The 26,943-nt window shown below is 43.9% G+C and overlaps 2 protein-coding genes across 14 annotated transcripts; one reads left to right on the top strand and one right to left on the bottom strand.

The window, feature by feature from the left end:
* The first annotated feature begins 1,928 nt into the window (after nucleotides 1-1,928).
* C18H12orf43 (chromosome 18 C12orf43 homolog) lies at nucleotides 1,929-26,930 on the top strand. Of its 13 annotated transcripts, XR_012625700.1 has the most exons (11): nucleotides 1,929-2,094; nucleotides 2,591-2,636; nucleotides 3,462-3,560; nucleotides 4,232-4,305; nucleotides 4,627-4,717; nucleotides 5,118-5,486; nucleotides 6,201-6,253; nucleotides 12,503-12,584; nucleotides 17,075-17,187; nucleotides 19,142-19,331; nucleotides 24,923-26,930. XR_012625700.1 is itself a non-coding variant. In XM_074844707.1 (7 exons), exons 1-6 carry the CDS (start codon nucleotides 1,965-1,967, stop codon nucleotides 5,461-5,463), a joined length of 786 nt encoding a protein of 261 aa, XP_074700808.1. In that variant the 5' UTR covers nucleotides 1,929-1,964; the 3' UTR covers nucleotides 5,464-5,486; nucleotides 24,923-26,930. The 13 variants fall into 13 exon arrangements, 1 of the variants encoding a protein (XP_074700808.1); XR_012625694.1 differs by lacking the exon at nucleotides 12,503-12,584 and having other exon boundaries at nucleotides 5,118-6,253; nucleotides 24,923-25,055; nucleotides 25,675-26,930; XR_012625703.1 differs by lacking the exon at nucleotides 12,503-12,584 and having other exon boundaries at nucleotides 5,118-6,253; nucleotides 24,923-25,055; nucleotides 25,805-26,930.
* On the bottom strand, nucleotides 7,585-23,495 carry HNF1A (HNF1 homeobox A). Its single transcript, XM_074844706.1, has 10 exons — nucleotides 22,895-23,495; nucleotides 15,800-15,999; nucleotides 14,695-14,881; nucleotides 14,161-14,399; nucleotides 13,217-13,374; nucleotides 11,376-11,577; nucleotides 9,935-10,126; nucleotides 9,534-9,655; nucleotides 9,103-9,244; nucleotides 7,585-8,535 (listed from the first exon to the last, which is right to left on the bottom strand). The coding sequence occupies exons 1-10, from the start codon at nucleotides 23,227-23,229 to the stop codon at nucleotides 8,408-8,410; spliced, it is 1,905 nt and encodes a 634-aa protein (XP_074700807.1). The 5' UTR covers nucleotides 23,230-23,495; the 3' UTR covers nucleotides 7,585-8,407.
* Nucleotides 26,931-26,943: the final 13 nt, after the last annotated feature.

The following is a 26,943-nucleotide window of genomic DNA, read 5'->3' on the forward strand; positions in this document are numbered from 1 at the left end:
AGAGTTAGAAAACCCTTGTGCCCTGGTTGCCAGTTCATTCTCATGGTGTGCATGACAATAAATCACTTTGATTTATTCACTTTTTCATGATCTAAGTCACAAGATTGTCAAATATAATGTTGATATTTATGGTACACATAATCCCCTCCTAAAATTCTTAATTATGAGTGTCTTACATGTATCACAAATCCAAGTCCTTGAACCTCTTTATCAGTATTTTTCTCATCAATTCTCCCTGGTTACTTGTATTTTAAACCCAATGGTATCTTAATTCAGTATTAAATCATGTCTGGGAATACTCTTCCTTCCTTGAAATTTCCATGCAAAAGAGTTCCTATCTGTCTGTGGCCTTTTGCCTTTGTTCAGCAACAGCCATTTCCAAGAGCTTCTGCTCATTTCACTTTTCTGTTTTCAATACCACACCAGAAAGGTGGGAGACTATACAGCTATTTCTGGTATGTGACATGCATCCATCTGGTTTTTTTCTGGATCGTATCTCTGGAAACTGCCATATTTCAAAGAGTAGGCCCATAAGCACACTGCAATGTGCCTGATCTGCTTGAGTTAAACATGCTTTGAAGCATCTGGTGCTTGACATCTGTGAAGGCAAATAATCGAGCCGAAACATGGTCACAATCTGTTATAGAAACCCCCATGTGTCTAACAGCCAGTTAGAAGGAAATGGCCAGAAGAGTATTGTTAAGTCAAGATGAAAGATCCACCAAGGCATGTTGGTTAAGAGCATTAATAGAACATCTCCCATGCAATCTTCAGGTTTTTTGAGTTAAAGTTTTAATGCCTTTTTAGAGGTCAATTTGTTATCCTTGGAACTTGTCATTCCATATTTATGGACAAAGCAGCTGCAAAAGGCACAGGCAGAGGAGATGCATGTTTTCTTTCCCCTGCCAGAGGTGGAGATATTAGATGCTTTTTGCCTGATACAGTTTACATATCTTAATGAATCTTGTGTGTCTAGTTTCTTACCTGCTTTTGAAAGATAACTTCCTACAGCAGATGGATCCCATCCTATCTCATGCTTTCGAGGTAGAAGATTTTTGAGCTGTCTACAACATAAGAACGTCTGACTCTCTATCAAAAACTTAATTTGAGTGCTGTCAGTATTTCTGAAGTAGTGAAATTACCATCTCACAAAATGTGATAAAATGCTGAGAATTTTATTACAGTCGCTTGCTCCTTTCACATCCTTATCCTTTAATGCCAAGTATTCTCTCTTTCTCTACAAACACAAAAGCAGTATGGGCTTTCTGGTATCACTGGTATTTTTCACTCTTAATTTGTGTGAGTTGTTACATCTGAGAAATGTCAAGATATTTTCCTGTACAGCACACGTGAAAGGAGGCTGTCCACCAACAGATGGATGCTCAAACAAGCCATGTTTACTTTCAACAATTTCCCACCGGTGGGCACCGCTGTTCCAGGTAGCACAAACCCAAAGAACAGGCAGTGGGAAACAGCAGTTGGGCCGCCCCGGTCCCCTCACTGCCCTCCTGGGGTTTCTCAGCACGGGCAGCACTGGCACCAACACCTAGCAGCACCGTCTGCCCTGCTCTCCTCTGGAGGCTGGTACAAATATCCAGCATAAATATTTATTTTTCACGGTATCTCACAATTCTGTGTACGACACTCAGTTCCTCGTGGTTCCTTCCATTTATACGCTCGTTCCCAGGCTTTCTTGTGTTTTGGGAAGACCTGGCCTGCAGCCCACAGCACGCCGCTGCCGCCCCGCCCGCTCCCCTGCTTTTCCCGTTAGCGCAGCCTTCACCCGGCCTCTTTCACGAAGAAGTGAAGACACCGCCTTCGTCAATGCCCATGGCGGCCCCCGGGGGCGGCCCCGCCGCGGACATCTTGTGGGAGGCTGCCCCGCTGGACTGCAGCCCCCAGCATGCTCCGCGGCCGGCCCCACTACAGCGCCCAGCGTCCCCCGCGGCTGCCGCGCCTTCAAGATGGCGGCGCCCAGAGGGAGCTCGGACCTCGACACAGACTCGGACAGCAGCGGCGAGGCAGCAGCGCGGTTCCGGGAGGCCGCCTGGGACTGCGCCGCGCAGGCGGCGGTGCGGGCGGAGACGCATGGCGGTGAGGGTTGGCGGCCAGCTAGGCTCTTCTCTCCCGCCATAGTGGCGGCGTGTCCTGCTCTTCCCTCCCCGCAGTCTGGGCCGAGCCCTTCCGCAGCTCCTCCTGCCCCGGGCTGTCCCGGGGGAGCGGTGGTCAGGCGGCAGAACCTCTCTGCCGCGGTGCCGGTGTCAGAGCCGGGCCGCTTCGGGAGTCGCCGGCGCCCAGGGGAGCCGAGGTGGGGCTATGGGAGGGGGGCTCGGCCCGGCGCTGCCGGCGGTGCTACGGCGATGCCCGGCCTCCCGCCGGGGCCAGAGCCCCTTCCCGGGCACGTTGTCTGCTGCAGCCAGGCCGACGGGAAGTTTCCCTTTCCCCTCGTAACTGTTTTCCCCCGAAGGTGGGCGTGGATTGTTTTTCAGGCATGATTCTTTATACTATAAAATCACATGTGCCGGAAGGGGGATTAAAGAAGTATTGGTCACAGGTCTTTTAAACTTGCCTTTACTTCTTCCTTTGGTAGGTGGCTTTAAAAAGGAACGGTTACAGCTCACTCAGCCTAGCCTAAGGTATTTTTTCTTCTGATTTCAGACTTATGTTTCACTGAAGAAAAAACAAATGTATGTTGTATTTGTTTTACTTAATCACTTGTGATACTTCTGACTGGAAGGGCCTATTCTGTTTTAGGAGTTAGTCCAACCATAATCTGAAATGATGCTTAAATCTGAAAAATCTCATAGGTGTTTCAAGTAAATGTCTTATCCCTCTAAGTAGCAGTGGAATATAGAAGTTGAAAACTTATTACTGCTGTCAGTTACAGCACTAGTTCCAAGTGTCAGAAAGCTCCCAACTCTGCAAGTGTCTCATGAAGGAATTAGTACGGTTATGTATAAAAAAAAAATTATTTCTCTTCAAAAAACGTTGTAATTGCAAATGAAAATGCTCATCAGATGGAAAGCAACACCTGAATTATGAGCCTAGCAATGGAGGTGATACAGCACTTCTGTAGGCTCAGTTTCAAAGGTTGGCAGCCAGACAAATTAATAAAATCATCTTCTGGGTCAGGTTTTGCATGAATTGTGGCAACATACATGGGAACTACATGCAAGGGAATGGCTGTCCTGACATCATTTATTTGCTTTTGTAGGCTACTTCAATGAGAAAAGTCATCCAATTACTCACTATGATGGAGATGTCTAAATAATGTATAGCTCTGTCGGGAACGGAACTGTGACTACTGAGCTATCTTCCATCTTTCTTAGCAGTCTTCCCTATCAAGTATGAATTGATTACTAGAGGCTAGGGGGTTTTATAGTCCCTTATCTGCTGTTTGGGTGAGAGCACCAGATGTTATTGGCCTGGAAAGAGATAATCATTATTCTTATTTTAAACAGGCGTGAGGTGAACAGTCATGATGAGGATGGAAATGAGCTACAGACAACACCAGAGTTCAGAGCACATGTTGCAAAGAAACTAGGAGCAATGTTAGACAGGTATTGGCATGCAATACTAAAAATGTTTGTTCTGTGGGTCAACTACACTGATGCTTTCGTGTGCTAAACCCAGGAAATTCAAAATCTGAGTGCAACCTGGAAACAGAGGAGAAGATGTTTCACTTGTCTCCTTCATTCCTGTATTTATTGCTAAGTTCCAATATTCTGTGAGCTAACCTGGCCCATGTGCCGTGCCCCTCTGATGAAGACTCCCTGTGCAGCACTGCCTGTCTCCATTTGCCTCTGTGGTGAATGTGTTGTGGGGAGGAAAAAGTAGTATCTGGGTGCCTTAGCACTTTCATAATTTAAAAGCTGGCATGAGAAGCTTTCATTTATTCTTACAACCCAAACCAGTACTGATTCAGGGTTGTGCTGGCAGTATGCCTCTGACTGGGCTGCCTCTGTTTGTCTTTATTGTGTAAATATGGCCCTGGAGAACTAGAATTCCTGGTGTTGAGTTGGCTTTAGCTGTTTTTAAGTCATTCTTGTGGCATGCATTGCTAAGGAGAGAAGTCATGGTCTGCTCTGAGAGCAGGGAGGTGAGACAGCTTCACTAAGAAAAAAGTAAGGAGCTATGTAACATCTCCCTATAGTCTTGTTTCCTAGAAATACCCAACTTTATCTCAGTTTGCACAAACCTGCCTGAGATCTGACGGGGGTTTTCTGTTTAGTTTCATCACTGTCTTGAAGGACTCATCAGGACCTTCACAAACTTCTGTGCAACAGTCTGACTCTGTGGATGATGGTGAGTTCTTGTCATGGCCGTTGTGGCTGTTTTGGAACGTTGTTAGTTAAATGATGACAAGTGGGATGGATCCTGTCCGTTGCCAGTTGTACACACAACTAACTAAATAAGCCTTTGTAACAGAATTTCTTTTAGCATCTGTGAAGGCTGTTACTTTGGAGCTGTGATCTCTGTGCCCTAAGTCCTTCCAGAGAGTCCCAAATAATTGCTGTCAAGCTCTATAGCAATACAATAACAGCAGTGAGGCTTCCCAGAGAAATTGCTGTTGATTGTTCACTTCTGTTTTATGTTGTGGCTAAAATTCTCCTTTATGTATTTTAGGTTTTCGCCTCTTCTCTTCTTCTGTCCCAGGAGACTGTGGGAAATCAGAGCCTTGCCCTGCAGCAAGGAGGAGACAGCCATCTAGCTCCAGGTGAGGTGTTGTCAGCTGCTTTGCTACTGAAGTATTACTGAATCCCACATTTCAGAGGCAGCTGTGACTCTCACAAGGGAATAAGAAGCTGAGGAGCTTAAGTAGTGTGTATTTATGACTCCTATATTTGACTAGATCAGATTTTTTGTTTGTTTCTTTTTTTTTTAGTGCCAGGGAACTAGAAATGTTTATGGGAGATGAGATGTTCCTTCCCCTTCTAGAATGTGTAAAAAACACCTTGGTCTTCAAGCTGGTTAAATGCTAACTCTAGGTATTGGAGTCCCAGAGCCACTGGGTGTTTATCAGGTGTTCTCATCTTAGATTGCTCTCCTGTTTGTGCTTTGGGTGAATTCAAGGCAAAAATGTAACATAACTTCTTTTCCTTTTGTTACCTTTCCAGTGACATGGACAGTGACCAAGAGTGGCAAAGGTACCAGGAGGCTGCTGTGTCAGCTGCAGACATTCTGAAGCAAAGTGCTATTCCTGTACTGGCCCAGGATTCCAGCCGAGATCAGAGTCAGGGTTATGTAGAGCACAGCCAGAAAAAAAAGAAGAAAAAGAAAATTAGGGGAGAGAACAATATTCAAGAGAAAATAATAGACCCAGCAGAGTGTGACCAGATCTGCAAAGATTTGCCACAGTTGGTGTCTGTAAATGGACAGCATGAGAGACAGGACAGCAATCGTACACAGAACTCAGTGTTACCAGGAGTTGTGAAGAAGAAAAAGAAGAAAAAAAGAGAATGAAGACTTTGCTCTGCAAATGGCAGGTGATTATGATGGATGAAGGATGCTAGAAAAAAAAAAGAACAAGAGTGGCAGCAGATAAGGGAAAATTAATTGGCAAAGCTGTTCTAAAAGCTCAGTGGTCTGAGAGTCTAATTAAGTGACTTCCTATGTTGTTGGCATCCCTCGGGGAAGGGAACATTGTTCTCCTAGCACACTGTGCTGCTGCTTATGCAGACCTAGCGTAAAAGGATTAAATACTGCACACAGACTTGCGTGACGGAGGAATGTAATCATAACTGCATCCCTCCTGGTCCGTCCTTCACATCATGAAGCCAAATCTTGTGTCCTGGAGAAAGTATAAGATGAATTGAATTTGGTTTACATGGCAACAGGTGATCAACTCCTTTTTCTCTTTGCCTCCTCCTAGATGCCTACTAAGAATAGCTCCAGGCTGTGGGAGACTCATTTATCAAAAGCATCCTGTCAGATATCAGGGCCCTCATTTTTTTTTTTTCGTGTCATCATCATAACAATCTGTTGTTGAAACCTGCCATGTTACTAATCCCTCTGTAATCTGCACCTCTCCAGGGCCCCCGCATGTAAACAGTGTGTGCGGTGAGCTTATTTCAGGGATGTTATAAACAGGTAGTTCTGTTTAGGTTGTGTCCATTGAAATTTATTTTCATGTATAGTTTTCTCATGGCATTTGTTGTTATTAAATTCTACTACACTATTAGACTTATTTAATTTGGCAGGTTTTGTACAACAGTGGCTCTCTTGCTGCATTCACATGGCTCCCCCAGCACAGGTAATAGATGGCTGAAGGTGGCTCTTTAGTTGCTTGGTGATCAATGCTATGAAATTGCTACAGGAAGGATTTAAGCCTAACTTAAATTTGCTGTGCTTCACTCCTGATTTAGGTTGATTATGACTTTAGTCTCTTTGAAATACAGTGGGTTTTGGTAGTTTTCTGTATGGCTCTTAGTCCGTTTATACTTCAGTCCCAGTATTTCAGGAAATGACCTTTTATTGGATAAATAGTCTTCTTCTGTTTTTAAGATTATCGAGTTTCAGTAGCTCTAATTTATTTGCCCTATTCAGGAGACCAGAAAGCCAGATTAGAGAAACCAAAATAATGAACTGTTACTTTTTGAGCGTGGGAAAACCCAAGATATTTTCTTTCCTACTGTAAGATCTTTGCTGTTTTCTAATCAATAAACCACAGTTGGCATCCAAAAATGGAAAAGCTAAGTAGAAAATTGTCTTATAATCTAACTGAATGTGCCAGCAGAAGTTACTTGTCTTATGGGCAGTTAAATATAGTGAAGCTAGCACCTGGGGTTTCATATGCATAGTGGTCTAAACATTACCTTTTGACTTTGCTTTATGATGATTATTTTTATGATAACTGGAAGTTATATGTTTTTGCAGCTGATACACATGGGAGATTAGGAAACAATTCTAGGATAAAATTCCTTGGAGAATCTGGTTACTGAAATTAGTCTCTGATGGTTGATGGTATCTAGAGGAAGCTCTTAACAATAAAAACTGTAATGGACATCTGCAACTTTGAAATTTCCAGATATGGTCACTGAACAGTTCACTGTTGGGCTTTTTCTTTATTAATTCTCCCTTGTATCTTAATCTTTTAAAAGTTTTGAACACACTCTAGTGTCAAGGACTTTCATCCATTTCACAGTTGAAAGAATAGCTCTGTTTTGGTCACAAAGACAAAAACTTGTTAATTGGGGCTTTTTTCATGTCTGGCTAGTGACATATCAGTGATGGGAACACTGAGGGTAAATAGAGAAATAATTAGAAGAGGAATTATATAAGTAGATCCTTAGGGCTAAAAACCTTCACTTAGTGCAAGTAAGACTCTTAGACCCCAGGGTAACTATTTGCATATCAAGAACTACAGAAGCCAGCCTACAGGGAAGCTAAGAATGAACTGCATTCTGTAAAATAAGTCCAAGCTGACATCTTTCTAGAGAACACCTGAAGGAACTGCTCCTTTGTGTGGAGCATGGGAGCCTCCCAGGTGCTGTGCGGTGTCAGGCAGCATGCCATGCCCCAGCTCATTCAGCAAGACTCACAAGATGAGAATCCACATGGTTAATGCAGAGAACTGGAATCTCCTTGCTGCTGTTAAACTTTAATTTCTGCATTTAAAACAAAGCAGAGCTATATCAAAAATAACCAAGCCATTTCCACTAGGATAGCATGATTTTAGAGCAGGTCATTTTTAACTGAGAATGTTTCATATTTTTGTAGTTAATTAGAGGATTTGTAGCTTGTAGTCAGTGATCCCATACTGACAGGTTTGTGCCAAGCTGTTTCTGTAATCCATTTCTTGGTGATTTTTGTTGCAAAGTCAGGAACCAGGTTCTCTCACTCTTGCCTCCAAGATAACATCATTTCTCATAGTTCCATCTGGTGCTTCTTTACAGCAAAGGAGGTGAGTGTTTTAAAGGTGGTGTCCCTTCTTTGGCAGCTTAGCTTTACTCTTTCCTGCATGGCTTAGTCTGGTGTTGGCAGGTTTGTACAGGCCCAGCTTGATGAAGGCTGAGCAGAATGAAAGTCCCATCCACGCCCTGGCATTTTTGCCATATTGTATTCAGATCCCTATCTTGATGGGATTCCTTCTTGGACAGCCATAAAAGGATGCCTGGTCATTCTAGGCTGGCTCCTGGCGTTTGGGTTGGTTTGGTTTTTTGTGGGACAGTAGATTTTTAGCAGTGCCAGTATCACCTTTCCATGGCTTCTGTCTTGAGCCTGAGACATCTTTTCTCACGGAGGCAGCTGAGTAAGGGATTTGTTTGAGGCAGTAGGGGCTGGAGGCCGGCTGAGCACAGCAGCCTTTCCTTCCTGGGGAAGGCAGTGGTGACAGTGCTGGCAAACACAGTTGGAGTTGCACCTGACAGGTTGGTCATGGCAGTCACCCTTGAGCTAGTTGTCTTGATTACTGAGTGGAGGATGCCATCTGCGTGGAGATGAAGGTCTCGATGACATTGTGAGTGGATGGCAGCAGCTGACTGTGGCTGTTGGCAGAGTCAGAGCTTTGGTACAGCACCAGGCTGCTGGAGGACACTGTCAAAGGCACAGGCAGAAGTTAAGTACAAATTTTCACTGCACACACATTTCTAGCATGACTGACCTCTCCTGGCATAGGGGCATAAGTCCTTCTTCTGTTTCATGTGCCATTATATACCTAGCTTAGGTTCACAGCTAGTCTGAAAACACTGAGGGCTGCAACCTTCAGAGATTTCAGTTCTGAGGATTCTAGTTGATTGTGAATGTCCTAGTTCTTCTCTTAGAACTGGGAAGTTCCAACTGGAGTCTCTTTGTGAGGGAGTCTTGGGCTTTTCTGCCCTGAAAACTGCCCAGAGGACTGGATACTTGTGGATACTGATTTTGTCAATATTTTTAAGGTTATTTTACTCTCTGGATTCTGAAGAAGGGTCCCATTTCCACATTCTGGCCTTATACAGGCTGTGCACTGAATCTTTTCCTTGTCTTTCAACCCCCCCCAGACACTGGTAGAGCCCCCTTAGAGAATAGTGAGTCCCAGTTATCACTTTCTAACTGAATTTTACAGTGTTGGCGACAGAAACTAGGCAATATGTGGTTTAAGATAATAGTGGCTGCTGCTCTTACCAGCAGGGCTTGAGGTGAGGCGAGGGCCTGGCTGAAGGTGCTGGATGGTTGTGTCTTGGTTCTGTAAATGTATCGTTGGTGCCTGTGACACTGGCGTGTGCATCCCAGACTCTGTGTGAGTCTCTGAGTCAGATGTGAATGCCTAGAGAAAAGAAAGTTACCAGTGCCTGGTTTCTACATCCCTTCTAACAGAGAAGAGTGAGCAGGTGCTGTTTCCAAGGAGATTAAATCCTCCTTAATGATGTAGTGAAGAGCTTGCTCTAATGCCTCCAGTATTGCAGCTGGTACCAGCAAGGTGACGAGATAAGGAAGATCATCCTGCTGGGATGGCATAGATCACACCCCCAAAAACTCTTTGACAAGCAAGGAGCTCCCTGCAGACTGGTGCAGTTCTAAGGTGGGGGAACAAAGGCATGTGCTAAAGGTGTTACCTGTTTAGTTGGTGTCAGGTTAGTCAGGGCGCTGAGATTGGCTGTATCTGTTATCACCATGGTTTGTGGTAAGAGGCCTGTATGTGTGTATTGGGCCACTTCAGACTTGGGGCCGTAGAGAGCTGTGCATGAAAGAAAACAAGATCATGTGGATGCTGGAGCTTTGCCTGAGACTAGTTTGGCTGAGCTGTTCTCCTCATGCATGTGGACCTGTTGTCTGTCTCTGAAATGGTGGGAGTGGAGGGACAGGGAGATGAATGCAATAGAAAAATAATTTCATAATTAGAGCAACAATAATAGAAGAGGAAAATAGTGCTGCAAGCCCAAGGACCCAGCAAATGCTCCAGAACAGAGTGGGTTGGTTGGTTGGTTTGCTTGAGCAAATGAGTCCATGTTCTTACCATGAGGGTTCTGTATCTGGGCCATGGTAGCCATGAAGGGGCTCTGGTTGATGTGGCTCTGGACTTGCTGCATGAGGGGCTGCTGGTAGGATGGGTGCAGTTGCTGGGAGAACTGGACGGGCTGCAGGGTAGTGAGGCTGCTCCCCATGCTGTTTATTACAGGTACGCTCTGGGGCTGGGTTGAGGCCAGGCCTGAAAAACAAGGACTGATGACAGTAGTGTCACACACTATGGGAGAAGTGTGACACTCTGCAATAAGGCCATCTGAAATAATCATCATGGCAGGCTTGTTGTTGCAGGGTGATTTTTGGATCCTGCTTTTCAGGTGTTCTATTTGTTATCTGTGATTAAGAATAGAGTTCATGCCTGTGAAAACAAAGTGGAAGTGTGCAAAATGTATAGTGCAGACAGGTACCATAAAACCACCTCTGACTTCCAGTGTGTTCCTGCACACATCCTTGTGTGCCGGTATAGATCACCTTCCAGTTTAGTGATAACCTGATACAGAGTTCCACTGGGAAGGCCTTGCTCAGAGGTAAACTCAGAGCATCATCTCAGTGTCCAGTTCATTTTATTCTTTTCTTACGAAGCTGTTGGCAACAGAGGGAACTATGCTATAGCTGTCCAGCCACATGGAATGGACTTCAAGCTCATTTTGCTTGGGCTGCCAAATTATGGAATTTGGACCAGGGAGGAAGAGGTAGAAGGTACTACTGATTTCTCACAACTGTCCAGACCCTGTTCCTATAAATCAGCAATTTATTTTGGTTTGCACAGAATTAGAATCTGTATCATAATCTTGGGTATAAATGAGGAAATGGAAATCAGTTCACAGCTGTCACCATGGAACAAAATAAGGCCTCTTTCTTTCTGGGAAGAAAATGTAAGAGGAGAGTATACATTTTATTTTCCTTTACCTAATGAGATGCACTTTGGCAGTAGACTAGTCATGGAATGAAAAGAAATCTCTACAAGTCCAGAAAAGATGTCAAAGTGAAAAATATATTTTAAAAAAATAGTAATTATTGCTGTGGATTCCAAAGGCATATGCTGCTGTTTGCAGGAAATAGAACAGGATGTTTTGTCTTTTAAGCACTGTGAACATGCTTCAATTTTCATGGTTTTAAAGAAGTATTACATTGATATTTGGGAAGATGCAGAGCAGCAAAACAAAATATTGGCATAGGAATAGATTGCAAAAGTCCCTTGCTTAAGATGTGGATTTGTGTGAACATGAATAAGGAACATGTGTCCCTTAATTCCATTAGTACTTTCAAGTAGTGCTGCTGAAGATCCTTAGTGTTTGTGACAATTTCCCCAGGTGAGCATCGCTGCCAACTTAGTGCTTCTGTCTCTGAAAATGAGGAAGGTAATTCTAAAAATTACAGGTAGCTCCTCATCTGAATCCTGATAAGCAGAGCCATTACAGAACACTACTCACCTATCACCAGGGTGGAGGCACCTGTGTTGGTGAATGCTGGTGCCAGGGATGAGGTCTCACCAGCTCCAATTGCCATAACGCCTGGCAGCGATGCCATGATAAGGTTCTGAGTTTGCTGGCTCAGTGGATGTGGATTTTGCTCTAGGCTGTGCAAGGCAGTCAGGGTGCTGACAGGAGGGAGAGTTCCTCCAGGAGCTGAGACCTGTGTGAAAGAAGGACCATGAAAATGCCATCTGCAGCAGGTGGAGCATGGCGAGTCCCAAACCTGTGACAAATGTCCTTCTCCCTCTTCCTGCCTGCTCTGACCCCTTGGTAACTAGAAGGACTTCACATTTGCTTGTCTGCAGTTTCCCTGTGCTCATCAATTAACTAGCAAAGGTCAGCTGTTGAAATACTAAGAGTAAATCCTTGCTGATTTAGTTCTTTCACATTTAAGAAATCGTAAGGGTTTTACAAACAAGAATGAGATTAGTCCCACTGCATTCTCTATAGGGAAACCAGCACAGAATCCAGGAGTTCCTCTTTTCTTGTTCGTCTCTTCTTCTGAGAAATGCCTGTAACTTTCCTTTCTCCCAGCAAGTGTCTTTTGGTGGCCAGTGAGTTTTTGGATTCAGATTTTAAAGGAGTTGCTGAAAAGCTTCCTTAGACTTTTTTCTCATACAGCATGTTCTCCAGGGTGCGTTACATGGCAGTTCCCTGCTGTTAGTGAGGAAAAGTACCTGTTAGATAGAACAGAACTGTTCTGTGCTCGTGTGTCTTGCTGATTCAGTCTGTCCTTGAGTCAGAGAAATGTAATAACTTGACTGTTTTCTCAGCTTCTAAAATGAACCATATAACCTGTGTCTATGCTCTAATGGGATTTTGAGTTTGCAAGGCCCTTTAGAGACCTGTGGCTGAAGTACTGTGGAACAGCAAAAAAGCATTCTAATCATCTGGCTGATGGAGAAAGTTCAGTGCTTTATATTATACTTTTTTTTTCCTCCCTTCAGACAAAAAGCTGTAAGGAATCTTTAGTAAGAGTAAGCACCAACAGGTTTAACGTGGGACAAATCACTTTGATTTATAAATTTATAAGACAGCTATAGAAGACTTTCAGCATCTCATGAAAGACTTTTTTTTTTCTTCAGGAAGAGACCAGAAAGCCAGCAAAGTGAGTGACTGACAAGATTTAAATCATATTCGTTTCTAGTGAACTTAACTTTGCCTCAGGTCAGTATGCACTAATGCAAACTTCTACCAACTCATTCCCTGTAAGCAAGGGAACATGTGCAAACTGAAAATGATCAGTCATGTAGTTCTAATGCTTCATTGTTAATTATGTGGGAAAAGGTGTAGTCAAATCTCAAAAGGAAATTTACTTTGAGAAGGCAGATTGCCACAATCTAGATATGCAGTACATGTCTCAATGGTATGTGCCGTGTACAGACTGTTGGGCTTAATTTTTACAGGTAATATAGATCTGAGTATGGGTCTCTGTTCTGTTAATCCCATTGGTGTCTGATCAAATATCTTGATGTGTAAGCTCAAATGAGAGTTGGAGATGAGAATCTTGCTGGGGAAAGGAGGAGAGAACGGGGTTTCCTGGGAAGAAGGAAGTCATGTCATACCTTGAGCTCTGTTTTCTCAGAATAGACTGTTTTGATCTAATACCTGCAATCACCAGCAGTCTAGAGGGCACTTGAGACTGCTTGTGTTACATGGTCAGTGCAAAGTGGCTTCTCTATAAGAAGCTGGTTTTAAGAGTATTCTAGAATAAACTGCTTCTGAATAGTCCATGTTGTCACCACAGGCAGAGGACCTGATGTCCTCCAGTCACCAGAACTTAAGTATACAACACTTACCAGCTTAGTGTCTGTGCTCAGTAGGTTCTGGCTGGGCTCCAGTCCAGGGGGAGAAACCTGATGCAGGATGGTTTGGGTGGTCACCATGGAGCTGTTCCCATGGTGGTTGCTGCTGGAGGACTCTGCCTCGCTGGCTGGCTGCTGGTTGTACCTCACTCCTGCATCGCAACAGGAGGGAAACTGGTTGTCAGAAATGAGAAACTGAGTAACTTTGGTAAGCACTAAATTCAGTTTCCTTTGCAGGCACTTGCCTTTAGATGTTTGAGACAGAGACAAGGTGGGTAGTAGGGGAACCAGGAGAACAGGCGTTCTCGCCACCCTGCCCTGGCTTTCCTCTGTAACTTGGTGCAGCTGCTTCCTTAAATACTGACTTTAAGGTATGGCTCTGTGTGCTGCAGGGAGCAAGCAGGGTTCGCTAGAAACCTCCCTTTTGGATATGGGTATAGGGAGGAGACAATCTCAGTGAGGTCATCTCTTCCCAGATGGCCTACAGAGCTGAAAAAGGTCTGCTCTTTTGGATGGAGAATGACTTTTCCTGATGCCTTAAAACTCAGTCAAGATGTCTGATGGTGCTGATATGTATTGAAAGGAGTAGCTGGCACACACATGAGTGAAAGGATACAGAACTGACTTGTGATGGCAGTCAGTGGATGACTCCTTGAAAGGGGATTGCTGCCTGCCAGCCGTGAGGGAGTGCAGGATGGCAAAGAGTAAGTGAGGAGATTTGGCTGAAAGTTTTGTTACTGAACTTTGTCACCCTTGTTACTCTAACCACTCTCCTCATTCAGATATGGTCTCTCTGGTGCTCTTCCCTTGTAGCAAGTCTGCTTTTTCTGTCTGTAGATTCACCTCCTAAAGGGGTGGACTTGGGAGATAGTTTTGGTGACTGAGTTTGGGTAGGCTCACCCATGCCTCTTTCAGATCTCCCTCTGGTTGCTCCTTACCATGAACTTTGCTGGGTGAGAGAGCAGATGGTGGCTGGAGGGAGGAGGAGTTGTGAGGAGTTAGAGGGGGAGCAGAGGTGGGCTGTGGTCCGCTGAAGGTGTCCATGGCCAGCTTGTGCCGGAAAGCCTCCTCCTTCCTGCGATTGGCAAACCAGTTGTAAACTCTGACCTCTGTCACCAGGTTTGAGCCCAGTCCTTGGGCCTGAGATGGGGAAACACCTCTCTGAATACACTCTGCTCTGTTGAGGGAAAGCACAAGGAGAGCTTAGCTGAGCCAGGCTTAGTCAGAGAGACAGAGTAAGTTCTCAGCCCCAAAGTGGCTGTGGTCTGGCACACTGTGTGGAAGGATCCTGCCAGGTATAGCAAGACATGAGACATTACTGATCCTTTGTGGACAGTGAATGCTCAGCTGTGGCATTTCATTCAAACATGGCTGGTGTCAGCAGTGACATCCTCTCGTAGGTGCTAGCAAACACCAAGAACATGGAGGCCCTGCTGTGCCCCTCTTCCTCAAAGCCAGACACCCATCTTTACCTGTTGCATTCTTCTACCAGTGCCTCTCTCTCTTCTTTGCTGGGGTTTTTCTGTCTCTCATAGGCTTGGAACAGGATCTGTTGTGAGGCAGGACCCCACTTAAAGCGGTTTCTTCTTCCCTTCTTGGTGGGCAGGTCATCTCCCATGGGCTCCTCTGCCAGGATACCCTGGCCAGCATGTGTGAATTCTGCAGGCACAAAGGGGCAAGGGAATTTGCTTTCTGGAAGCATTTCCAATAGTTTGGTCTGTTTGGGTGCCTAGTGGGCCCAATGCAGATTACCTTTAGAGAATATCTCATACAAGATGGAGGGCTGAATCTAAATATGGTGGAAATAAAGTTCCATGATCTGCTAAAACTGGTAAGATCTTCCTAGCAGGGCCATATTTACCTGTCCTTTCTCTTGCATGCATTGTGTCTCGGCTCCCACCTTGGAGTAGTGAAAGCAAATGCAGCTGAGTTTAAGCATGACTGGAGTCCTACTTTCCAAAACCATCCAAAGGCCAAATGTCTCTTTTGAGTTGTAACCCACCAATACAAAATCAAGTAAAGACAGATTCCAGACAGGCTCATGAATGTAGAAGTGCATGCTGCAGGGATGGGTTCCCAGTGGGTATCTGTGATGAAGGGGCTTAGAAGGTGTGAGGCAATTAGTCCACAGTGGTTTTTCACATGAGGTGATAGCCCACAGTGGGGTTTTTTTTGCACTGAGTACAGTAACCTAATGCTTTTTGCAGCTAGAGGAACTGTTGCTTTAGGTGAAATTGCAAAAGTGTCATTCTCAGGCAGAAGTTCTGTCTGTCATCTGTCCACTACACTACTTTAGTCTGAGGATGGGTGCGGAACTCTAAATGCAAATGGAGAGTGTTAATTTGCTTCTCTCTAGCCAAATGGTGGGTGACTGCAGGCTGCTTCACAAGGGAATGTTTTTTCATGTACTCTTTGGTTCACCTCACCACTGAATACTGAACTAGACTTCTCTAAGCTTCCAGTGAAAGTGGCTTTTCCTTCCATTTTTCCTTGATAAAAATAGGGAGTGAGGATTAGCAAGGGAGAACAGAGGCCTTTATGAAATTGAGACAGGAGAACAGTTGTTGCCATACTTACGCTGAGCCACCTCTCGCTGCTTGCGGACATACCAGGTGTAGAGGGCTGCCCTTTTTTGGGTCTTCATGGGAGTGCCCTTGTTGAGGTGTTGTGAGAGGTGAGATTGGTTCAGACCAGTAGTATCCACCACCTCCCGCTGAGGGATGTTGTGCTGTTGGAGGTAAGATTTCACCATCTTTGCTACTCGCCAGGGATCCTCTCTGGAAGGAGCAGAAAACACTTCTCAGGAGAGAGAGATCAAACAGCTGCACTCAGCAGACCTGGGTTCTAAGGAAGTGCACTAGTACCTCCTGAGGTGCGCCTTGCATGTCAGTCATCACCATTGCATTTGGGGAGGCCAGTGTTAGCTGGCTGCATAAGGGAAGGCTGTTCCTCTCTGGTACCTTGTTCAGTTTTGACTTTGCATTCCGGGTAAAAACTGCACGGTATTAGAAATGAAGTGCAGAAGATACAGCACTAGCTTCCTTTAAATTGTTCTCTGTGGGCACTTTGATCCCCTTAGAAGGGGACTCTGGTTAGCAAGGGAATTTCCCAGTGCGTGGCCATACTCTTTGCTGTCTGTGCTCATTTGTATACAAGGTTTTGGGCTCTTCTGTCTAGGCAGTTGTCATCTGTAAATGACAAGGTGCTGACCAGTGATGTGAGCAAGGAATGGACCTTTCTGCTGGAAAGTAATGTGACTGTAAAGCATTTTTGCTGCTAGTGAGAAATGGTATGAGGAGGGAAGTGATGATGCATTTCAGTTTTCACTTGGATGTTTTATGACTACAGATCTCTCTTGTTTTCAGAGTTGACCTCTCTCTTCCTTTTCTGTACATAAGTTTTCTTCTCTATTCCCCCTTTCTTTAAGGCATAGGTGCTTTGGGTAGGTCTACTTAATTTTCCAGAAAAGATTCGTTGTGATATTAGGCTGAACCTAGCTGATGTCCTGATTCTGGTCCAGACTGGGTTGCCTTGCAATGATTCAGGAAATGAAAACAGGCTGTCATTATACTGTGATGTGACAGCTATGTATGCATATGTATACACCAAGCCATCCAGAATTATGTTCTTGCACATCTGCTACATGTTATTCAAACACACTGATTCATATCTAGATCCACTCAAAGCTTCTAAATGCAATAAAGAACAACAGGCAAACCACTAATTCCTCTTATCACCACCCTCCTTAGGGGTAACAGCTGAGGGAATAGACCTATTTGAGACCTACTCACAAAACTTGAGAAGTTAATCTGATTTGGGATTTCATAATGAATGTGAATCTCTGGTTTTTAGGATCTCCAATTAGAATATCCATGAAAGTTCCTAAGGAAAATAGAGAAAACGTGACTGTGACTTCATAGTGTGTATTGATTTCATGAGAGCTGAAAATCACAGTAAAAATAAAGGTATGAAACCAGGCAGTCTAGATCCAAGCACCACAGCAGCCTCTCTACAGAAAAGCCTCTGGTTCACTTTTAACAAAGAGCATCCTTCTGTGCTTTCTGTGTGAAATGTCTGGTGGAAATGGTTTGCATGCTGTAGAAATACACTGGTGTCACATCCAGCCAAAGGAGCAATGGTGGGGAAAAAGGTACCTAGGGTTGTGCAGAAAGTGTCACAAGAACACATGGGTCTGAGCAACAGGTAACAACTGCACTGTTCATTGCTTTGTTGACTCGGGAGGTTACCAGAGGCTGCGAAGTGATAAGGAGGACAAAGTCCACACCTGTTCTCCCAGTACAAACACCCTTATCTCTGTTCCCCTGCTGCCTCTCTCCCAGTGGCTGGATAGTCCAAGGAGCAAGCTCTGCTGCAGTTAAAGTGTGACAGAATCAGTGTCAGTTATAGCTTTCTGAAGAACCTGCTTTCTTAAAATAGGAACATTTGTTCCTCTTTTATGATGGGATGCTTGCTATATAGAGGCTTCTATTTTCTAGCTTCTTAACCATCTTTGTCTTTCAAAAGCCTCAAATTGGGTTGAACTTATGAAAGCTTTGCTTTCCTCGGTGTGTTTTTCTTTTTTCTTCTCCTGCTGTCCAAACCAAGGACCAGTCTCCTCCCTTTGTATCTGTGATAGTCTGGCCAGCACCTGCACCCTATATTTGTTATACAAGTCCCTATACAAAGGAGAAAACGCTCTGACCTCTCATCTTAGATTTGAGTTCTGGCTCAGATGGGAAGAGGAAGGGCTGTGTTATCACTGATGGAAACCTCTGTTACATGTTGATTTCCTTCCTGCACCCCAATCATGAGTCACTTTTGTCTCCCCTGTCAAGATTCTCACTTCTTTGTGGTAGGAATAAAGCAGGAAGTATCTGTGAGTCTCTTCTCGCTGTGGTTAAAGCCCTGTGGTTTTTCTGTTGTCTTCTGTGACAAAGCAGGGAGCTTTGTGAGGCAAAACAGTGCAGGGGGATCTTAGTACAGTATGATTTCATAGGACAGTTATATGAAGTCCTAGCTACTCTGTACATTGTCGAAGCACCGGCGGTAATATCGGTGCAGCAATTCCTTTAGGCCCAAGGCTCCATCACAGAACAAGCGATGGCAGTTGGTCAGGTGAACCCTGGCATGAACCATTGCCGAAATACATAGTTTCACCTGCAGAGCCTTCACCATTGACTAAGACATCACAAGTTGAAACCTTTGCTCTTTCACTGACAGCAAGACTGTCATTGACTGTCAGAGGGTAGGATTTCACCCTAAACCTAGTTCTCCTGTTTGTAGCTGCACTAAAGTCTCAATTACTTCAGTGTGAGTCAGAACTGTGGAAACGGGTCTGCCTTGCTCAGGCTTTCCTTCTCTATCTCCAAGACTGTTTTCTGCTCTTTAGCTTCCCTTTCTTCCCAGATGGAAGCTGTCTCCCCATTCCTTTCTTGTTCTCCAAGGTCTAATCTCTGTCTCTAAATTCTTCTCACACAGTTCTTACTTCTAAGTCTTGCTCTCCTGCTGTCAGTTGCCTATTGCTGTCTGAGCATAGCCCCTCTTCCTGGCTCATCTCAACCACAGGGGCCTGGGTCCTCTCCCCGTGCCAGCTTCCCATTTTCTTAGTTCTGAGGTCACTTTTTAAGGGCGTTTTCACCTCCCTTTTGTTACCTGAACAATAAGTAACCCAGGTAGTTAGTTATAAACTCAAAGGGAACAAGAGGCTGGTTGATAATTTATAGCAACATCTCAAATTTAAATGGAAAGTAAATATCAAGTTGTTAGCATTAAAGAAAACCCATTCCAGAGAGCTGGAGATGTAACATTCAGGGGACCTTCTCCCTCCTTCACTCTTCCTGACTTTTCTTTTCCCCTTGTTTCTTTCCTCTCCTCTTCCTCATTCTCTGTGTCTCTCCTTTTCTTCTTTCTTGTTCTCAGGAAGGAGAAGCCTTCATTCCCCTGAGGTGGGTTCTGAATTGCTGCTTTGGACCAGACCTTGCTTAAAGAGAGGTTCAGAGCTGTGAAGTACTCAGGACCATTCTCTGGCCCTTTTCTCTGGAGCCTGCTAGACAACCCTCACTGATGTCAGTGCACAGCCTGGAGCCGGGCTAGGCAGAGAGCAGGGAAGGTAAGACCATCCTGGCAGGGTTCCTTTCTATTGAACTTGGCCTGGTTTGCCTCATCTTGGTTTATATGTGGAAATGAAAGGGGTGTGGCAGCTTCATCTCCAGATTCCCCAGCTAGAGCCATTCTAAGACACTGCTTACATGGGGAAAAGACTGAACCTTTATCATTTTATCTTTGTTTTCTTTTTTCCTCATGGAAAACATGCTTTTATCCCTGCCTCCAGGGGAAATCTATTGCTTATCTCAATTTCTCTCTTTCCTAGTGGAATTTCACCCCTTGCCCTACAGGTGAATTGTTGCTGTACCTATCTCCATTTGCTGTACATGTGGTAGTATGATCTGTCCCTTCCCCCAAGGTAGCCTCTCTACTCTGGGGAATATCTGGAAACTACTCCACGCAGCTCCATCTCCCTACTGAGTTATTTATTCTTTATCATAGATGCAATTTGTTTTCTGTGTGGAGTGATCGGGAAAGAATGTTGTTATTCAAACTGTAAATCTATGGAAGATCAGTGAAACAGATTAAAGGACAAAATGAAGCGGTGTTAATTCCTCACTAGAGAAGCCTTTGTCTGAACTGCCTTTTAGCTTTTTTTTTCTGTAGGGACAAAAATCTGATCAATGCCACAGGTATACCTAGTTGTGTGGGTATATTTTCTCTACATCCTGGTTTACTCAGCTTTGACTAGTGCTTTCCAAACTGTGGTTTCAACTTTAGTGGTCCTGTGAGGACATACTTGGTCTCTTGGTTCTGTCATTTTTTACCTTTTCAGCTCCTGGAAAGCCTAGCAACAGACACTTTCCTGATTCCACTTTATAAGCAATGGCTGCAGGTCCTGCAAAGACTTTCTTGTATCGCTAGTAGCTGCCCACAAGTCAATCTTTCTGTTAAAATGTGGTCTACAGCATTAGACCAGGAGTTGTTAATAATGCCCAAAGAAGCTTTTGCCTAAAGGCAGAAGTGCCTCCATCTAGTTTCTGGATTTGAAATCATTGTGTAGATGCTGAAATAGCTTTGCAAGCATTGAAGTTTTACTGGGAATCCCTGGGCATGGAGATTCTTGCCTGCCTGCCTTTTATCTATTGCTGGGAGTGATTTCTATAATAGACTGTTCTGCCCTGTCTTACAATACTTATAATACAATTTTAAGATGCCTTTAGGCATCTATTAATGGAAAGGTTTGTTCTTAAAACCAAAAAAGTTTATTAGTAGGTTACAACTGCTTATATATTATCAAACCCTGATACTGGTTCAGATGCTTTGAATAGATTCTCAGACATACAGCTGCTTTTTAAAATCTTTGACCAGAAATTTGAAACATGTCAATATAGACTTCCTACTATTTTTATTTTACCTTGACTAATTTTGATCTATTATATTTCTCCATAAGTTTACTCATAATTTTTTTACTGAAACTGGGGCTTCTGGTCCCCTCATACTGTCCTCAACAGAAGTGAATTGCTCTCTCCTGTGGTATGGGGGACTGATGAAAGAAAACTCTGATGTTGCAGAATAAAGCTTTGCAATTAAGACTCGATATGAGGTTTAGGAGATCCTTGTTCTTGTCCAGTCCTTTCTGTGCTGTCTTAGGGTTTTAGGTGATAGAATCTCTCTGTACCTCAGTTCCCATTTGTGAATGGGAATGCTGCTCAGCTGACTGTCAAGAGAGATGTGAGACTGTTCATCGGAAAACATTAATATTGCAGGCTTACAAGAGAGGTTATACATTTGTGCTGAGGCTGGTTGTAAGCTCAAGAAAGACTGGCAGCAAGCTCCTAGAAAGGCAGGGAGGATTGGAAACCAGAATTCATGCTGAAGTGAGGGTGGCAGGAAGGAATTCCCTCCATCTGTGTGTCTGTTCTTAGATCACAGTGGATGGCACTTCAGTCCTGCTTCACCCATTCATTACGGAAAATGGGACAAAGCTAGGTGCTCTTCTCCAACTTCCATGGCTTGCTTTGTGGAGAGATACCTGATAAACCATCAGAAGTTAATGATCAAAAAGCTTATCAGGGTCTTTTCATCTATAAATTTATAAGACAAAAGAAATAATAAAGCCATTGGATAATTAGTAACTAGCCAGGGCCCGCCCGGTGCCACTGGGCTCAAACTACCCCAAGACCTGTACGCAGACTCAGGAAGATGAGAAGGAGACAAGGATGAGGGGAAGAAAAAGAGTGGAAGGGAGAGAGAGAATTATCCAAGAAGACAACAAAATGGGAGGAATAGCAGCAGAGACAAAAGTGAGAAGGGAAATACATAAAAGAAATGGGAGAGGTGAAGGGAACAGAGGAGACTAAAAGATGTGACAGAGTGGGAAGTGGGGAAGAGATGAGCGACAGCCTGGGCCAGAAAGAAGACTGAATTACTGGGAATGCTTTCCCCACCCAGGTAAGAGCTGATCCAGTGAATTTTCCTCTGTTGGGTACTGCAGAGTCATTGACTCTCAATCTGCCAGAGAGCTTTCTTCTAAGTATTTACAGTGAATGCTAACCCTTGTCATGCTGTTTTTCTAGCTCAGGCCTTTTGTGGTGGGATTTGATATTTGCTTCTTGTTGTTACATTTTAAGTTAATTTCCTTTGCACATGAAAGGGAGTGATCAGAAAGTCTGAGGAATTCTCTAGATGGATTTTAGTTTTAGTGAAGATTTTATGTGCAGGATGTTGCTACATCTTTTTGTCTTGTATCAGCTTGTAATTTCAAAATACCCCCAAAACAGACGGGCAAGAATCTGGTTCTGTTTTAATAGATTGGTTGGATGAACCTGGTCCTTGCTTGGACAGACCTCTTAGATTGCCCAGGGGAGTTATATCTCAGCAAGAATCCCAAATGAGAATCCTGGTGAATGTTTCTCTGAGTCTGTCATGAGGCTTATTGCTTATTGTACTTGCAGTTGTGACAGGCAGTGGATGGTAGAAGCAGAGTGTTCTGCCCAGGTTTTAACTTCTACATGTATTTGGCGTATGATCTTTCTACAAGAAAAATCCCCACTGAAGTCAGGAGAACTTTGCACTCGCAAGAATGACAAGAACACGTTCTCTTGGTTTGTCTTTGGCCAATAATCTATAGAAAAACCCAGTGAAATTAACAATATTAATTTCCTTAAATATAGCAGGGAAATATTACAACTTCACCATACATCCTCAAGCAAATATAGCACCAGTTAAGAGTGACCAGATTTTTTCTTTATTTTTTTTGTTTTTCTAATGACTGAAAATGTGAATCCTATTAAAAATTTAAATCCTAAAAACTAACATTCAGTTGGAGAGATGCAAGTTATACAGGCTTCAGACTATTCTAAAGCCTCGTGATATAAGCACAACAAACATGTACTCAGGCTCCATGGCTCTCGCGCATTTTAAGTGAGATGAAAGGAAAGTTTGAGCATTTATAAAGAATTTGGGGGTGTTTGGGGGCTGTAAGTCCTGGCATGGATGAAGACTGTCTCTGTGCAGCTAGATTAACTGTGAATTCCAGGGACACTGAGCAGAAGGGGAAAGGAAAAGAGATTTAGAGGGAGAGTGCAAGAAAGCAGCAAAGAAGAGCAGCAAATCTGTCCTTACTGTAATAGTCTGTCCACCACAGCCTTCTGGTGAGCAGCCTCCTCAGGGCTCAAGTTTTCCAGCTCCTTCATTATTGGAGGGGTAAATTCCTCCCCGTCATCAGAGGTTTCATCTTCCGATAACCTGGACTCCCCCATTCCGTTGGGGAGGTTGGGGATGTCGGGACAGGGTTCCCCTTTCTCTGTCTGGAGGGCATTGATAGCGCGTTGACTTTCACTCTGGAGCACGTAGGGTTCCACTTCGCTCAGCGCCTTGATCAGGGTCTCCTTGGTTAGCCCCGACTCCAGCAGTGCTCCCAGCAGCTCCGCTTGGAGATGACTCAGCTTCGAGACCATGGTCTTCAGGCTGGTGTCTCTTGGATTTGAATTTCAGGTTATCCTGCTTCCAGCTTCCCTACACCATGTTCCTGAGGTAACACGCTCGACTGTCAGGAGAGTGGGCACAGCACAGCCTCCCGCCTTTACGCCCCCCCAAAAAAAAAAACAAAATACAAAATTGAGCCACTTCAGACCCCCCACGACTGTCCTGAGCCAGTGCTGATAAAGGGACCCTTGGCTATCTGTTTACATTGGAGCAATGTAAATTCTCCAAGGTTCATATTTATCTGTGTGCTTAGCAAGTTACTGAACTTTGGACTTCAGCACTGCAGCAGCAGTTCACAAAGTGCAGAGGGAGAGAAAGCAGGGGGAGGGGGAAAGGGAGGGAAGCAGAAGGGAGAAGGAGAGTAGAATGAGGGGATAGAAGGTCTGTAGCATGGAAAAGTAAGCTATGGAAAGAAAACTAGGAAAATGAGGATGGAAAAGTGTGACTTATTTCTGGCCCCAGTAGTTTTAGAGTAGGAAGGAGGTGGAGTGCCCAAAAGGAAGAGGTGCGTTTGGCTGCGCGTGGTTCAGGAGAAGGTGCTGCTGTCAGAAGATCACAGAGCCTGCTCGGAGATCTGGCAGTGGTGAGGTTCAGCCAGTCTCAACCCCTGCCAAAGGCTTTGGGCTGAGAGAAAGCCACACTGGCAGCTTCACCAGCCTTTGTGCAACCCCCCAGCAGAGAAGTGTGACCACTGGATCTAGATGAATGTTCCTGAGACTCAGAGGACATTCTGGAGCTCTAGCTGACTTCTGTGGTAGAGCATCAAGTGTTACATTACTTTTTCAATTCTGGCTTTGGCTTGCTGGGTATCTTGATATGCAAATACTAGTGCCTCCATTATAACTTGCTATATTTATTGCTTAACTGATGAGCAGGAGCAGTGTACTGACATAATTCGGGGGATTACAGGGCTTGCCCCACTGAGCTTGTGATTCAAGCATATGATAAGGAGTAGCCCTGGGCGTTGGTTCATGCTGAAAGTCCCTGCCCTATGATCAATTGCCCTGCTTCTTCTGAGAAGTGCTCTGGGCAGGCTTGTCGTTCCCATCTATCATCTCCTCCATCCCTTCTTGATACCAGCCCTGCTCTAAGGTTCTGCTCCCACCTGTTGGGTGACTTCCTCAAACACACTTGCTGGCTCAGCTGGAGTCACTTAGTGCAGTTCTCAGGGAGTCCTTATGACTAAATTGTCTTTTCTGGTCTGAAAATATATGAATCAATCTATCTACTTTGGCTAAAGTAGAAAATAACTTTATGTGCACATGTGGACTTGATGCACGAGCATCTCATGCAAATGATGCCTTGTGTGATCAACAGGAGAAGGATTTAAAACTGTCGTCTCAGCAGAGGTTTCCTACGGGCAGCTTCCTGTCTCTATACACTCTCATCAAGCCTAAACTAAGAGGAGCCTTGTAGGACTGTCCCCAAACTGGGTAATGTCCCAAGACAATGCTGCAGAGTGACCTTGGGCCCCATTTTCCATTTGTGGGCACCATTAGCTGCGCTCTCCAGGCTCCTGTGAGAACACGCTAAGTCAGCAGCTGAAGGATGGAGCTCCTTTGCAGACTGGACGCCCTCCTCCTGCCAGGCACAGCAAGCTGTGGTGGGGCTGCTGGGCTGACTCTTTCAGCCAGGACTGTTGTTAACTGTTAGCTTTTGTTTCAGAGGATGTCGTCTGCACCCAGAGTACCAGGTGTCCTCACTGCAGCAAGTTGAAGAAGCTCATATGGATACAGAAGACTCTCTTTGCATGGCTAAAAAGAAGTAACAACTTGGAGTCCATGTAAAAATGTTTAATGTAAGAAATTTTCATGTGAACATGAATGTAAAATGACATCTTTAGTTTCTAAAGATTTTTTTCATATTCTTAGATTATTTAAAGAATGGTGAACTTTTTTGGCATTGTTCTGTCAATGTTTTAATACAATTTCTATGTTTTTTATTACAGTTTTCCTAATTTCCCCCCCCCCCCCGGTAGACATGACAACAATACTGGCTGATAACTGTAATTGTCAATTGTAATTACAGTATCCAGCCATGACACAGTTTGTCTTTATAATTCAAGGACTTTGCAAAGAGAGACAAAAGACTGTGGGCCTCCTGCGATATGTGACAGAGAAGATTCTGTCATACTGTGTTACTTATTTCTGTCTGTCTTTGGCATTGCAATTTCTTTTACCTAAACTAAGATGGCAGATATTACCACTGTTCTTGTTTAAAAGATCATCCTATCTATGTTCTATAAGTGTATATATATATACACACCTGTTGAATGCTTGAGGGGGGATGGGGACGCAAACCATTAAGTTTAGACAAAGAACAGCAGTATTTGTCAAGGGAAACTGTAAAGAGAAGAAAACATAGCAACAAATTATCTGTCTGTATTGTGTGGTTTCACAAATTCCTTATGCACCTAGAAGTCCTGTTGCTGCTGCTTCTGCTTGCCTTGAAGACCTTCAGCTGCAGGGGCTTTTAAAATAGCCTGTCTTGAAACCCGTGAACTTCGAAGTCTATAAAACCAGAAATGAACATCTGTTTGTATGTTAGGACCTCACTGAATGCTATAACTGGATGCCATGTGGAAAATCCTTAACTGGTTATGGAAACCTTTCAGACACTGAGGAAGAGGTAAATATTCTCTATCACTTTATCCTGAAGGGCTTTTTTCCTTTGGTCTATTAGAACTGTCCATTTTAAACTCTAGGAGCCTGGACAATTAATAACACAAGAAGTAAACTCCTGCACTGTCAACTTTACATTCACTGTAACCTGCCAGACTGTGCTAACGAATGGTTCAGCACTCCATTAAGTATTTTAGATTCTTCAGTGCAGGAAAGCCAGCAAGCTTTTCAGTGTTTCTTGAATGTTATAAATTGCTAGCAGTCAGACAACATTTGGGAAGCAGGAAGGAGACTCCTGCTGCAGATTAGCCAGCACCCCTATTTTATACCCTGGCACTAAGGATTGCAATACCGTATTTCTCAGATTATCACAAGTGCTGCAATATGCAGTTGTGAGATAATAAGAATAGCAGAGGTCAAGGGTGGAAGTTGCGAAGACTAGCTAGATTATAGTTTTAGTAGTAAAGGAAGAGCTAAATTGGAGAGTGCCATAATCCAGACAACATTCTCCTGTAACTGAATTGTATTCAGGGATTTTGCCTTGAGGATAAATACCTGAAAAAAAAGGTATTGGTTTTGCTATACCCCATTTTCATCTATTATCAATGCTTAGTATATGTTGATTTCCTTAATTGCAACAATTTCCTGGGCCATGACTTGATTCTCAGGTCACCCTGGCTAATGGGATCTTGGTAATTGTGATAGAGGAAACTTTTGAAGTTTGAAGACACTGAGAGATACCTCCTTGTTTTTCTCATGTTTGCGGTATCTGTTTTTGTGTTGTTTTTTTTTTCCTGCAGAATTGCTTGTTTTTCCTTAGGTGTAACTAATATGGTAGTTGAGACCCCTCAAATTCAGTGGTTCATTGACAAGATGTAAGCAGCTTTACAACATTAAACTGGTCAGCTTAATAGCAGGCACAGGAACAATGTTACATTAACAAATCAGTTTGGATGCAGATTGGAGGAATATATCAATTAGTAATCACAAGAAGTCTGATTTCTATTTTATTTTAATGGCAAATTTAATAAATATTATTTAAACATGTTCAACTACTTTGCATTG

The sequence above is a fragment of the Strix aluco genome, chromosome 18, assembly GCF_031877795.1.
Source record: "Strix aluco isolate bStrAlu1 chromosome 18, bStrAlu1.hap1, whole genome shotgun sequence".
Lineage (NCBI taxonomy): Eukaryota > Metazoa > Chordata > Aves > Strigiformes > Strigidae > Strix > Strix aluco.

Bases quoted from the DNA above. Each gene is read 5' to 3' on its own strand.
- C18H12orf43 (XM_074844707.1), top strand. From the start codon at position 1,965: ATGGCGGCGCCCAGAGGGAGCTCGGACCTCGACACAGACTCGGACAGC. The intron at 2,095-2,590 runs GTGAGGGTTGGC...TTCCTTTGGTAG, and splicing joins GCGGGCGGAGACGCATGGCG to GTGGCTTTAAAAAGGAACGG. The intron at 4,306-4,626 runs GTGAGTTCTTGT...TATGTATTTTAG, and splicing joins GTCTGACTCTGTGGATGATG to GTTTTCGCCTCTTCTCTTCT.
- HNF1A (XM_074844706.1), bottom strand. From the start codon at position 23,229: ATGGTCTCGAAGCTGAGTCATCTCCAAGCGGAGCTGCTGGGAGCACTG. The intron at 11,578-13,216 runs GTAAGTGTTGTA...TCTTTCACACAG, and splicing joins TGAGCACAGACACTAAGCTG to GTCTCAGCTCCTGGAGGAAC. The intron at 10,127-11,375 runs GTGAGTAGTGTT...CTTGTTTTTCAG, and splicing joins TGCCTCCACCCTGGTGATAG to GCCTGGCCTCAACCCAGCCC.